Genomic DNA, 15,134 nt, shown 5'->3' on the forward strand with positions numbered 1-15,134 from the left:
CTTGGACGGAGGGAGGGCTAGGCCGTGGTTAGTTTTGAATTAGTTGGAAAAAAAAATTATATTAAAAAAATAAAAAAAATTAGTTGTTCAATTTATTTTTTTTATTTAAGTTTAGTTTTAACCCTACCAAAATTTAAGGTTGGATTATTTGGCCCGTCTCCAAACGAAATCAACTTCAAGCAGGACTTTGATATACCCCAGCGTCGGCAAAAAATTGAGAGGGTCGTTCACGGGATTATGACTAAAAGGTGAGGCGTAAGAAAAATATTCACGAGAGGTAACATGGTATGTGATTCTCGGGTACGAGATAAAACTGATCCGATTTACTTAAACCCGTAGCTTGGGTGCCGGCTATCGCCGTGGGTGGCGACTGGCGAGCTCTTCTGCAGTTTTCCCGCGTCTTCGGATTAGTCTGAATTGATGGTGTACTGTGTTTCTGTTTCCTCCACCTCTTCCGAGTCGTTGCTGTATTCGGATTCGTCGAAATCCAGGGCCTTCTCTGCTTTTTCTTCCTCTTCTGAGCCGTCGATGCCATCAGCTTCTTCAGGTTCTCCGGAATCAGCCGTTCCCATCTTGGGTCGCGTCTTCTGATTGCTCCACTCTTATTCTTTCTCTTCCTCGTTCCTCGTCTCTGAGCCGCCTTATGCTACTTCAATCAATCCTTCCCTGCGACCGCCGGCGATCGAAGCGGAGGCTGCTCATCGTCAACTGTGCATCTGTCGACCAAGAGAGGAAAGGATCGGCTACGCGAAGCAGCAGCATAAGGTGGAGGGCGGCTGCCTCTCTAGGTCGCTGTATGCAAGCCCTAAAGGAGACGGAGATAAATTAAACCCAGAAGAGGGAGTGATCTTGCATCGTTGATGAGCGGGAAGCGCCCTCCTCCTGATCCCGTCGCAGTTCTTCGAGGCCATCGAAGTTCTGTTACGGACGTTTGCTTCCATCATTCCAGTCCCATCCTCTTCGCTGGGTACCCTCCTTTTTAGCTCAGCGTTACTGCCCGCGGTTTTATCTTTTTGTCACGAGATGTAATTTGATTACGTCCCGTTCCGGTAATGCTATCCTTGGTCGCTTGTTCGGTACAGTTGTGCGGACGGAGAATTGCGAATTTGGGATACGGTTCAGCATCGGACGTTGTCTTCATGCCGGTATATTTATGTTTTATTTGATTCGCTTATTATATTGAAATTGGTTCTTTTGGATGCATGAGCAAGTTTTTAACTCTGACCATTTGCGGGTTGGTTTGCTGTAGGGCGCACGGTTCCACTTCGGGGGTTATTTGCGTTGCAACGAGCGCGTCTCTAGGGAACAGACTCATAAGGTGGTTTCTCAATTTAGTGCTTGATTCATCTACTTTAATGTTTTTTTGTGCACCTCAACGCGTTCCCTGTTATTCACATGCGGTTTCAGCCAAGGTAGAGACGGAACTGTGAAGCTCTGGGATGTCGAAGAAGGTGGCTTATCAAGGTCTGTATTTAGTATTTGGATGTTCGTCAACTTCGGATCCCTCAACACGATTGTCATGTTTGAGTTTAAGCGATTCGGTAACGGGAAATGATAATCTTTGATATTATGATGGTCCTTGATAGAGCTAAAAAAATCACCGTAGCGGATTTTTAGAAGATGCAGATCGTGTAATTTCATTTAAATTTTAAATTTGATGACCCGTTTGTGTGTGTATGATCGATTGCCTGGCGTGTGCTTGTGTGTACATGTGCGTCCATGCAGTCTCATGCAGCTCTTACCGTCAAAAGTAGGGGCAGTTATTCAGTCTGCTTACGGGAGTGTAAGACCATAAGGAACTTCCCGAGCTTCACTTGAAGAAGCTCCAACTATGGTCGTTATCTTTATATAAGTTGCGCAAGATTCTTTTCTTGTTACTTGTTATTCCTCTAAGGTCTCGCATCAGAACATGAACGATTGTCAAGTTCACATGTGTGTGCGTTGTAATGCATTGCTAAGACATTATGTGTTCTTACCAAAGTTATTACTGTATGAAGGTTGTTTCCCTGATTTTAAGTTAGTTTATTTATAAGGCTGACTTCTCTGCTTTATATCATGACTGCTTGAAGATTATTTGCCTATTCACTTCAAAATTTATTGCTTTAAAGTTTAAATTGTTATTGGTTGCTTTGTGTTGGCCAGGAAGCCCATAGTTACATTCAGAACAGACTCTTATCATTTTTGCAAGCTTTCAATAGCCAAAATATGCAGTTCAGTGCAACAACAGAGTGCCGCACTTGTTGATGAATTTGTCAAGCAATCAAGCAAGTCAACTGTAGAATGTACTGAAGATATCAAGAATGTTCTCATTGGAGGAACAGCAAGTCTGGGTTTGGACGTGCAGGATTCTACAACTATTGGACCAGCGACTTCAATGCCATTTGATGGTTTGTATGACTTAGATGTTAGTTTGCAAGTAAAAGTACCTAACAAGCCTGCAGTTGTGTCTGCGATGTGCATGTCTATGTTTGCATATCTGTTTCTTTTGCCAGATGCTTGCGTGCATCATATTGCAGACAGAAGGGGGCATGTTTCACCACTATTGTGCATTTTCTGAATAATAAGATCCTTCTCAGGACCATTCATTCATTTATCTTTTGACTTGTTGAAGAAAAGTTGTTTGTCTTAGACTACTTCGTTTGATTGTTCTCCTGTATCATTTTTCTGCACATTTTTTCTTGTTTCATCATTGGATGCTTTTGTTCTTGTTGTATTTATTTGTTTCTGAATATATTTTATTCCATCTTTTGCGGAACTATAGATATTGATGATCTCATATTCCTCGACACTAGTAACGACGTCAGAAAGATTTTTTTTTAAGCTTTCTTGTCTCAACTTTGTTTTTGTCAGATGTTTTTCCTCTGTTCATTGTTTGTCAGTCAGATTGTGATAACTAAATATGGATTTAGAGATGGTCTAACAATAAACAAAGCTTTCTGAGTTTGTCTATGGATGGCTTGGGACCAAAGATATAGTGAGTGAGGTTTCAAAAATTTTGACTCACATATTACAAGGTGTCTATTAATGTTTCAGCTGTCAGATTAAAGCAGCTCATTCGAAAAGCTTATTTGTAACATTGCATGACCTGTCCTGGCATGTTGGAGTCTATTTGTTTCCATATTTGGCATATTTTTGTATTTTTTTATTAGAATTAACTTATAATACCAGAAGACTGTTTTGCTAGTCTTTAGATGGGAAGGCCAAATATGAAAACATTCACTTTAATGGCAGACTAAATTGGAAAAAGTACTGATATTTTCTATTGAAGGTTGAACCTTTGGTTCATATGTCCATGTCCATATGCATGAGTATAAAAGCAGTCAAGTTTCAACCTGTCCTACTGTTGGTATATGTCATGGATGCAGTATGTTCTGAATTCATATCGAGTGTGCACGAGTCTGTAAAAGGTAATGTTCCTTTAGCTACCTCTTGTCACTATTCACTAGACTGCAAGAATAAATGATGCTAAAGATTTAACAAATACTAGGAATTAGATTATAGCATCAGTAATAAAGAACCAAACATAGCAGAGGTAATGCAATACATGCAAACCAACAGAATGTTCTTATGTTGCAAATATATTTATTGATTTGCCTATTGGTACTTCTGTATGGTATCGTCAGTCATCTTAAATTCTGTTAAAACATGCTTCTCGGAAAATTCCATTCTAGCAATAAATGTTTGTAAAAAAATTATTTTGTTTTGTTTTGGTTAAGCACAACATTCGCAAGACCTCGCCTACCAGCATCCGAGCATAGTGGCTTTAGCTGGCGAACATCCTTCTCAGGTGAATATACATCTTGTTCATGTGCATACATTTCAATTTTGCCCTTATGAGTCTCTTCTGACATCTAGTTATGTGCTGTGTACAGATAGAGATTTGGGATCTCAATGCTGCTGAGAAAGTTGCTTGCTTTCCACCTTACAGCAGTGAGAACAGAGAGCTTTCCACAAAACCAAGAGGTCTGCAATTAATTTCCATGTGTTTGTTTTTTCTTGTAATAGTTCTCTGCTAGATTTTTGTAACTTGTTTTGGAAATTATATGTTGATTGTGTGTTTCATTTGCAAGAGTCAGTTCAGTTCTTTAATTCGTGCATGACACTCAAACCCATTCTTCTTACTCCCTTATTAATTGCACCTGCACCTGCACCTGCACCCAAGTTTTTTTGAAATTTACAGCACCTGCATTCACACCCACACTTGCATACCTCACACCCATGAGACACATCTACCATAGTATGTCTTACTACTAAGAAGATGTGTCAAGGAATGCAAAATGGGTGATATTGAGCCAGGTACTTCATGGCTGATTCTGTACCTAGTTCAATGTCTGCTTGAGTGGATAAGGTGTACTTTTTCTCACATGTACCTTAAACATTTGTTTCTTTTGATGTTGCAGGCATGTGTATGGCTGTCCAAGCTTTTTTCCAATCATCTAATGGATTCTTGAACGTTCTAGCAGGGTTTGTTTGCTAGCCCCACTATTTATTGTTAAAAAACTAGTATCATGCTTGAATTTCTTACCTACTTTTGCTATCCATAGCTGAAATTTGTTAAAAAAAATTGCTTGGCAAACTTTCTATTCACAAGTTTTTTCTTGGAAAAATTTCTATCAGGAGCTTTTATTCAATTTTCTTGAGAAATCCCTGAAAGATGGCTGATATACTAAAAAATAAAGAAAAATTCTAATGGAAAGGGAATAATACATTTTAATAGTTCCCCTAATAAGATGAAACATAAACCATTCTTGTAACATGTCAAGGTTTGTCTCTGCCTTGCCATTGGTTTGTACTCTCCAATGGGCAGGCATACTGTTTGTCTTATCAAGTCCTAATACTTGCATACGGTCTGATGCTTAAGGCCAACGACACAAAAAGGATGTTATGACAATAACTGAAGTCCCCAAAACTAAATAAACGAATAAAGAAAGTACCTGAATGTGTTTATTGACCACAATCTGGCAAGGTTTTGCGTTAGCTTGGTTTCATTAGATATGGGCCCTCATGCAACGAGGTCCATCTTTTCTCTTTCTTTGGTTCTAGACTTACATATCAACTAAAGTAACCTCCACAACTTGCATAACTTGATTGCTGTACTTTGTTGGAACTTGGAAAGCCTTTTCTTATTCTTGGCATAAGATATCATGCAGTATACAACTTATAAATGAAATCTTGTAGGTAAGCTTGAGAGAATGCTACTAAATGGGCTGACTATGTGTGTTAGATGCAAACTCCAACAGGATTAGATTGCTAGCATGGGGATCTATTTTTGCCTTTATTACTTTCTTATCTTCAAGATCTTGCACAACTAATACCTCCACTTTTCCCTTGGACTTTTTAAGTCCACAATGAACTTCTTTTTGGGTAAGAATCTCATTTGTCAAAGACATGCCTATGTAGAGATCTTTTCACACTTCAGAAGCTTCTGGCTTTATAATATGGCAATTCCTTCCCTTTTTGGCCCTTTTTTGGGGAACCTTTTGCATAAGCCCCACTATCTACCCAGAACATATTTTTATTTCATAGGTCTCTATTTGAGCATGTAGAGTCAAATAGCTGTCTTTTTCCAATTATTTAAGTAACTCTACTAGTTCTCTTAAGACTTGTAGAATTAAATAGTTAGCATCTATTTTCATTTGCATCCCTGTGATCAACTAGGCATAAGTAGCCAGCTTGATAAAATTGGTGACAGATCTTGGGGAAATGAAGTTGTTCTCACTTTGATTATTGACCATGCTTCTTAACAAAGCGATTAGTTCCTCGTGAACCACCCTGACTATTCCTTGCAAAGAGCCATCTTTCTCATTCCATTCCTCTCCACTACAAACAGTTGTATCTCCCTTATATGGTGAAAAAACATGAGATTTCTAGCTGGGCTTGCTATAGTTTCTATTGTTGTCTGTATCAAATGGAAGCCACTACCTTTTTCTAGTTGTGAGAGAATTTGGCAGCTGCTCAATCATTTTGGTTGAATCTTTCCATAGCTTGAGCAAGTGTTCTTGTTTATCCATCTCTGCTTGGCCACAGGTGGTCAACTTGATGAATTGTCAATATCTGGTTGCATTGATTGTTCACCATCTTTTTACTGAAATATTCTCAACAATCTGTTCAAAATTCAAATGCATCAAACCCAAACACAATAGCAAACTTGTTGAATCAAACTGCTAATCTTCATTATCTTCAAGCTGCCATGAAGAAGCAGCGGTACTCCAAGGCTACATTCCAAGAGAACTAAAAAGAACTTAATGAATGGGGCGGAACCCTATACTGAAAGCAGTAAAAGACCAAACTGCCCTTCACTTTTAAGAGTTATAACAATAAGAAAATTAGAACTAGTTACAACAGAAATGACAGGTACAAATTTTTACCAACATAAAAGGAAATTAGACCCATATACTTTAACAAAATCCTCTTTCTTAATCCATTTCATTGTGCTAGATAGATTGTTACTTGCCTATAACGTAACGATACATGGGATCCCATCTATTCCTTCACTTGTGTGTGAGTCTTTGCACAGTGTATGCATTGATAATCTTTTCCGGCTATGGATGAGACATGACCACTGTCCTGTCTGGTCCTCTCATATCCTTGTAGCATTAAGGAGTCAATGCCAAGTTTATCTGTATCTCTATGACACCTGGCACAAACTATTGGTCTTAGTGAAATTATTAGTCCTTATAGTTGGTGTCCATGTTAAACTTGTTATCCAGATTTTGTAGAACCAGAATGATCTTATCTTCACTTTGATCATTGACTACCTTTATTGAGAGAAAGCGTTATGTCAACTGCCCATACTGATTCTTTCTGAAGACCTCTCTTTCTCAGTTCTTTTCACTACAACGTGGAGAGTTCTATCTGACCAATTTGGAGAGGAAGAAGACATGACATATTACATATATAAGGACTTCTATCATGGGGATGTTTGTTTTTATAAGATAGCTGTATTTTAAAATAGTTCCACAAGTTTTGGCTGTGCTTCTCTTTCATTTTAAATGAAAGTACAATGGGAATGAATCTGGTTTTTCTAGAGTGTAAACTATTGGAACATGATCCATGTTATTCTAGATTATGCACTTAATGTGGCTGATTTTGTAAAACATTATATGATGGATGCGGGATTGTAGTTATGAAGATGGCAGCTTTGCTTGGTGGGACTCAAGAAAGCCGGAGACTCCAGTAGCTTCAGTTAGGTTTCACTCTGAGCCAGGTAAAGTTGTAGTATTGTAGTTTCATTCATAAATGTCATAAGAACATGCATACTAATTGCATCCACATCCAGTATTGAGTCTCGCAGTTGACAAAACATGCACCAGTGGAATGTCTGGAGGTGCGGACAACAAAATCGTGCTCTTCTCTTTGGATCATCAGATGGTATGTATTTGTCGAAGTAATCAGGTTTATGATCTTGGGTTTATCACATGATTGATGATTCACATTATGCCTTGCAAACATATTATCTTATCTATGACATGGTGTAATTTGCTCCATGTTACACATAATCCGGTGAGCTTCGAATATGAGATTGCCTTAACTGTTCGTCGCTGATAGGGAATATGTTTTTAACTTTCTCCTATTCTTCTAGGATCAGCTTTAATCTCAAGATGGTAAAATTGGTTTTATTTAACATGTCGATATGTCCACCTTTTGTGAACTTTGTTGTTGAGTTTCTGTCATGTCTGAATAAAAACTCCATTTCTTCATTGTTCGGATTTGCTTTCTAGATAATTTAGAATTCCAGGATTCACTGGGGGATAAAGTGGGGACTGCAACAAATAGATCTCTTCCTTCATATTGATTTACACGGTTATTCTTTTGTTTGTGCAATTTGACCAACGACTAAAGCAATAAATAATTAGCTTATGTATGTTAGAAAATTTTATTATCTTAGTCTTGTCTCATTGTGTCACAGTTCACTGTTTCAACTAAGAAGGAGATCAGTTTGCAGCAGCCAGGCATTGCGAGTGTCTCCATACGAATGGATAATAAAATTGCTGCTACTGCAGGTTGGGATCACAGGTGATCTATTACACACCTTTACCCCCTTCCCAACTGCTCTGCTCTCAAAATCAAACATTTAATGGAGATCTTAATATTAAGATAAAATTTATTATTCACTTTTCAAAATATTGTGATATTAATGCCCAATTTCTGTAAAATGGGGACAGTGGAAAGTCATGAAAATATCTTGGACATATTTGAAGTTTTCATTGTACTTGAGACTTATGATTCTAGGATGCACTAACATGATAATTTGAAAGATACTTAAATACCTAAACAGCAACTTCTTGAGAATTTTGGAAGATCTTAAAATACCTAAATGGCAACTTCTTGAAAAGTCCTCTCGTGAGGGTATTCTAACAGTGGTTTTGATATTTCTGAGGCAGTTTCAAATGCTGTCTGCTCCATGTAGCAATGAGTGGATCATGGCTGGGCTGGGCACAGTTGAGAAGTGAAAAGGAGCGAGTACGTGTTTGAGAAATATGTATTTTAGGATGGTGTTTGCAATCTAAGAAATGAATAAGATCGAAGTAAATAGATTATATAGGAATTCTATCGATGAAAAAAACAAAAAGTTGTTACTCAAGATTGTTTTCTCATATATTTTATGAAAGCTGCTAATATACTACTCAAAAGGTTGTGGTAATGCATGGAAGCAAATCAGGAAAAATATGAAAAGGAATGAAGGACCTAAAATGCATGGTTACAGGTGATATGAGAGATTGTGAGGTCTTGTGATCCTAAATGAGAAGGGATGGAGGTGCATGGCCTGTACATCTTGCCATATGCCTGGAAGAAAGCTTGATGTTTTGACAAATGATGGCAGTAGGATAACATATCCAAACATTTTTGGACTAATTAGCAATGATGATATCTTTCATTGAATTTCAAAGAAATGGAAATTGAGGTGTATATATAGCACAAGGAATAGTTTAGACTGCCTTTGTGCTGTAGTAGGATTATTTTCGTACCCCAGCCATCCGTGCTGTAGTAGGATTATTTTCGTACCCCAGCCATCCCCCCACCCCCCAATTTTTCCTCAACTGCAGACAGCCGAATCCTCAACCAAGGAAGCATTCAAGCCATCATGCCGATTGCCGACTACTATGAGTAACAAGAAGGTAGGGGGAGACATAACTATTTTGTTCAATAAAGATATACTTTGGTCTTCTGTTTGTTGCTTGCAAAATTACCCATTCATCTTGTGTGTTGCCTTTCTTAGACTAAATTGACCATGGTCACATCTTTCACTCTACTTTCCAAAAAAATTGGAAAAAATATTGCATGCTCTCTCCCTCTCGCTCTCTCCAATAAAATGTGTAAGCTGCATAGGCATGCTCTGTCTGTCTCGCTCTCTAATTTTTAGGGTCAATTTTGTAAATAAAATTTAATGCTCACTTTGGCTCACATTGACAGGATTCGGATATACAATTACCGAAATGCGAATCCACTAGCTATATTGAAGTATCATTATGCTACGGTATGTATGTCAAAGTGCATCTCCCCCCACTCCCTGGTCAGTTTCATTTGCTGTAACTTGTGGCTTTCCAATTTTTTGCCATATGTGAAATGTCCTTTGATAATATCTTTGGTTTTCATCAAAGCCGTTGGGCTCCATCAGCCAGTATCCTTGATGGTGACAGATTTCTCATGGTCATCCTTAGAAGCATTTAGTACAGTTGATTTATGAATTTAAGCCCATTAGTTTTAAGTTTCTATACTTTAGTTTCTTCTTTATCCCCTATTCAAGAAGTGGCCATGAACACATTATGAAAACCACGTGTCTCTCCTATGGAGGACAATCAATGAAAATAATCTCTTCTTGTATTACCTGCTTAGAGGCTATTTTTCTAATTTGTCAACATGTGCAAGAAATGTACTTTATTCTCAATTTTTCTTGTTACAGTGCAATGCAGTGTCATTCTCAGATGACTGTAGGTTGCTTGCTTCATCCTCAGAAGATGCTACTATTGCTCTTTGGAGTCTATATCCTCCTCAAAAGTAGATGTACGAGAGTGATATCCAAAACCGGTAGTAAAAGATTTGGTGGTCTAATGCTGGACTGGGTTTCTGCTTGAACGTGGAATCATGACGTTAACTACTTGGTGAGTGGCTCCATCGAGGAGGCTGAAGGCAATTCGTTATTGAATGAACATGACATTAACTACCAACTGGTTGGTGGCTTCGTGAAGGAAACTGAAGGCAATTCGTGATGGAATGGTCAAATACAATCACATCAGTCATGCTTGCAGCAGTGCTTGAGAGGCGTTTGAAATCGAGGGGCTGTTGGATCCGGGCTATTCAGTTAGTCATTAAAGTCATGTAATTTGCTGGCTGTCCATAGATTAGCATACTGATTTGATGGTGACATTGTTTAATATGAACAGTAAATGCTGTGAAAGTTTGAAGCATGCTGTAGCTGCATAAGGTGCTTCAATCAAGCTTAAAAGTCTCAAATCCAACTCTAATTTTGCTTTTTAGCATGTTTTTGGATGGTCGGCGGTTGTTTATTGCCGTGTATATGCTGATGTATGAAAAAACAAGGCTACAGTTTCAGTCTGTTACATACATTTGGTTGTTTCTTCATTGTTTGTCGTTTCGATTCATATCAGTTGATTTTGATTACACTGGTTCCTATTCCACCATGATATGTGAGAAAGACCATGGTTGAAAGTTTCGAAGATGTGAATTTTGATATCATGCTATCCTGCTGTTATACAAAGAGTTGATTTCCTAGAAAAAGATTGCCATATCTAAAGCTTGCAAGGTAAGAATTATCAGACGGTGACTGTCAGACGGACCAGATATATATAATATCTGTCAATATGACCCCTTACATGGCTTCCATAAGTGATTGTTTGGAAAAGCTTTTTGTCGAAAAAGTTTCCATAAAAAAAGTTACCAGATTGAGATGGGGATGAAAATTTTTTCTGTGGATATACATTTGCACTAGTAATTGAAAGAATGAAAAATTATTCCTGAATTTGTTTTAAATGTTTGATGAAAGTAGATGAATATATGGGAAATGAAAAAGATAGCCGTGGAGTTTGGGTTGGGCTTGGGGACTGGCATTTTAAGCTAGAGGTTAACAATGTGGATAACTAAGCATCTTTCTTTTGGTTTGTATCACTTGATATATAAAATTGAAATCAGCCGACTATTTCTATGGACATGATTTCTTTTTTGTGTCACGAAAGATCGTCACAAAAGATGTTTTCCATTGAAAAAACCTAGCCAAGAAATTTTCTATTTGTGACGGTTTTCAGTGACACAATACAAAAATTAATCGTCCGGTCAGAGAAGTAATCTACTGATTTCCATTATATATATAATAGAGAGAGCGAGAGAAATAGAAACTTAACCATGACTGTCCATTTTTGTGTCAAATGAACAGCTAATCAAAGTCGTCTGATCTTGAAGAAGGGATGGCTCTAGTGCTGTCCTTTTTTTTTCTTATCTTTTTCCCTCTCTTTCTGTCTCTCTCTCTGATTCCCTCCCTCTCCCCAACTCTCCTTCCTCACCTTCTTCCCCCACCTCCTCCAATTTCCTCCAACACAGCGGCTGCCGAAACAATTCCCCATTGGTGATAGGCTGGCCGGCCCTCTGCCATCTTGACGGAAGACCAATGGTGGGTGCCGGTGAGGCGCCGGGTGGCGGTGGCAAAGATGGGTGGAGTATCACCCATTTGTCCCTCCCTCTCACCATATCTACCATCAACCGGGAAGCCGCCGGTGGTATCCACCGATGCTGGCAGCCCGTTGGGCCTCCGCATCCCCCCGGAGGCCAGCTGGCGTTGGTGGATACCGCCAGCAGCAGCTGCTGGTGATGGAATTTGGTGAGAAAGAGGAAGAGGGAGGAACAAAAGTAAAAGAAAAAGAAAAATGGACACCTTGAGAGCTTAGCTGTCCATTTGACACAGAAAGGGATAGAGTCATGGTTCAGTTTCGCGCTCTCTCTCTAAGGGACCGTTTGGTTCATTGTAATTTTAAGAAAAACAATGAAAAAAATGTGTGAATAATATTAGATGATGAAAATACTCATTTTTTAAAATTTTTTTTGTCCATTTTAATGGATTAGCTCTCGTAAGAATTGAACCACTTTTTGAGAAAAACAAAGAGAAAAAATGTGAACTAATATTTTATGATTAAGATACCAATTACTTTGTTTCTTCTTTTTTTCTCTCAATCGACTATCAGATCAGTCGGATAATCGACTTTGGAAGCCAAATTCACCATTGATTGATTATCTTACTCACACAATATTAGTTTACATTTTTTTTCTTTGTTTTACTCTCAACTGTCTATTATAGTGGATTAGAAGGTTTACATGAGTGAGTTGGATGACTCTCTAGGTCTATATATATATATATATATATATATATATATATATATATATATATATATATAGAGAGAGAGAGAGAGAGAGAGAGAGAGAGAGAGAGAGAGAGAGACCAACATTTCCACTGTCGCTGTATTTTAGAATGGATGTAAATGATGCACTTTCCTTCTACACAAAAAAAGGCATCTAACACAGCAAAAATTGTAAATTATTTTCCAAATGCGAGTGAGACTCAAACATCGACACTACAACTTCAACTGAGTATAAGATTGCAAAACATGCACGACTTTGCAATGACTGGACTTTATCATCATGCTTAATTACCAATAAAAGTATCCTAATACAGGTGCCAACGACAGATTCTTGCAGCATTTCAAACAGACAAGAAGCTAAATTCTGAACAACTAGAGGCAAATACATGTCATATGTAGTTTATTGACTGTATGTATTAACGTGGGAGGGGCAGCAACTTGCCCAACTACAGCATAAGCACCAAAAATACGTATCTTCAAAGGTTAGGGAGAATCCGTTTCTTCCTTAGATCCCCAAAAATCTGAACCATCCTCACCAAGAAACTTTCCAAAGTTTTATGTAAAAGTAACTTACATATCAGTGCTCCTTTTCAATTACTATTGCTTGAAAACTGTGAGCGTCACCACCTTGCCAACGCAGTTGTTTCATCTTTCACGTATGCGCGGAAAAAAGGAGAGCCCATGAGAAAAAAAATGTGTAGAACATATTTATAAAGCTTCATGAACAAAAATGATTTCATTTGTGGATTTTTTTTTTGGTAAGTTGATGTAAATTCTTCAAAGAGCGCTGCATTTCTTGGAGAAAAAAATTATGACCCCGTAATGTGCCAATTGTGAAAGTTGGACAATATTCACGTTTCTATGACCAAAATAACACGATCTAAAAGCTCATGTACATGAGCTAGACGTATTTATTAAAATCAGGCCTTAAAAACACAATATTCAGCACGATTTATTTGGTAGACATGTCTATCAAATAAATCATGATGAATATTGTGTATATAAGGCCTGATTGAATTAAATACGTCCAGCTATAGTTTTCACAGCATGTTATAGGGATCCGTAGTGCATAATGCCATTATATGTGGTTATGTGTGTATATGTTTAAATTGTCACAATTATCTAAAATTATAGTTCACCCTAGACCATTAAATATTAAGAGATGTGCAAGTGACGAGGATGTCTAAAAAAATTAACGTTTTAGGTACTTTTATGAAAAAAAGTACTTGTGAAAATAAAGAAGGTTTCTCTTCGATCTGTTGAAAACATCACAATTATATGTGTTGTCTCTATAGTAGTTGAGGGTTGATTCACACACATGAGTCTTTGAGAGTGCTTTGGCAATAAGAACACTAATTACAACGTTTCAACTTCCATGACTTTGTCCTAACTACCAGAGTAAGTTCATGAAACATTGTATTAATGTTCAATGAATATCTGTCTTAATTTTTAGAACGATTCATGAAACACTCTGTTATTATTCCTGTTGCCAAAGTTGTCCCTTCTTTTATGGTAATAAGCTGGGTGATATTATACGTTCTAAGGTTGAGGGGAACCTCAAATGTTTCACATTACCCTTAAATCGGTTCAGGTTTGTTTGAGCTTCTCTTTCAAGTCAAAAAAAGGTTTGAATCTAGACACGCAAATAATGTTATCCTACATCTGCATTTGCTGATCAGACGGACCATAGAACAATTCCAAATGAGAATGATGACTCAAGCTAAAATAAATTGGACATAAACCTACAAACACATACACACAAACGCCTAACTGATCTATGGTTTGGTGTCAAAAGCTCGTATTTATTAATTCTAAGAATCATAATTAGCTTGCAAGAAAGGTCATCTAGACCATTGATGAATGTCCTTAACATTGTTTAAGGCGGGCTAGGGGCCTATTTAAGGTAGGCCCATGGTTTGATTGTCATGGGTGCTGTGTAACCACTCGGGCTACACTGGGCTTAGGCTCATAGTCTAACGAATTGCAACCTACCTCTTAGTAGTTTTGGTTTGAACCTGAAAAAAACCATCAACCAGGACAAACAATTAATTTAACAACTCCTTTTATAAGTCTCCAAAGATTCCTCACAATATTAAATGTGAATGTTGAACCGTACTTTGATACGACTATAACAACCCACTCGCACCAGGCTCAAGTCACTGCTTTGATGGATCACAACTCGCCTTCTAACAGTTTTGATTTTAACTTAAAAAAAAAAACTAAGAACAATAACAACTAATTATTTTAACAACCCATTTTATAACTTTTACAAGATTCTTATATATGAGACTAAACTTTTAGGGTGTTACATATTATGTTTTGCATCCTAAATGATGGGATGTGGTATCCAAGTTGAAAATATACTGCTGCTATCGCGATGCTCAAGCATGACCCTACTTACTGCTGCCATCCCCATGCTCAAGCATGACCCTACAGGTAAGAGAAATGAGGAGGGCTTGCAGACCTTTTTTATTTTTTAGACAGTGGACTGTAAACCTCCGCTCACGGAAAGGGCATTGGCGTTGTTAATTATACATAGAAATTAGTTGAAAGAAACGGTTCTCAATTAGAGCCAACCACATGAACAGCTGATGCACATGCATGCATATCCACACACATTTCTTACATATAATTGCTTAAGATTCAAGTACCACAATATAGAAAAGCCACTGATAAGCTGTAAATTGATATAGAGGTTCACCCATCAATGCAGCCTGCATTTTGCTTGAATAATTGAGAGAGAGAGAGAGAGAGAGAGAGAGAGAG

General features: G+C 37.8%; 1 protein-coding gene across 3 annotated transcripts; it reads left to right on the plus strand.

Annotated features, from left to right (window-relative positions):
- Nucleotides 1-332: 332 nt before the first annotated feature.
- LOC116260737 (protein DECREASED SIZE EXCLUSION LIMIT 1) lies at nt 333-10,623 on the plus strand. 3 transcript variants are annotated; one of them, XR_004174162.2, is made up of 14 exons: nt 334-967; nt 1,083-1,145; nt 1,250-1,318; nt 1,408-1,464; nt 2,143-2,387; nt 3,717-3,787; nt 3,873-3,963; nt 4,401-4,464; nt 7,125-7,207; nt 7,280-7,371; nt 7,910-8,016; nt 9,415-9,478; nt 9,905-10,103; nt 10,191-10,623. XR_004174162.2 is itself a non-coding variant. In XM_031639186.2 (13 exons), exons 1-12 carry the CDS (start codon nt 861-863, stop codon nt 9,450-9,452), a joined length of 1,074 nt encoding a protein of 357 aa, XP_031495046.1. In that variant the 5' UTR covers nt 333-860; the 3' UTR covers nt 9,453-9,478; nt 9,905-10,623. The 3 variants fall into 3 exon arrangements, 2 of the variants coding, with proteins under 2 accessions (XP_031495046.1, XP_031495045.1); XM_031639186.2 differs by having other exon boundaries at nt 333-967; nt 7,910-8,003; nt 9,905-10,623; XM_031639185.2 differs by having other exon boundaries at nt 9,905-10,623.
- The last annotated feature ends 4,511 nt before the right edge of the window (nt 10,624-15,134 follow it).

Source organism: Nymphaea colorata, chromosome 9, assembly GCF_008831285.2.
Source record: "Nymphaea colorata isolate Beijing-Zhang1983 chromosome 9, ASM883128v2, whole genome shotgun sequence".
Taxonomy (NCBI): Eukaryota; Viridiplantae; Streptophyta; class Magnoliopsida; order Nymphaeales; family Nymphaeaceae; genus Nymphaea; species Nymphaea colorata.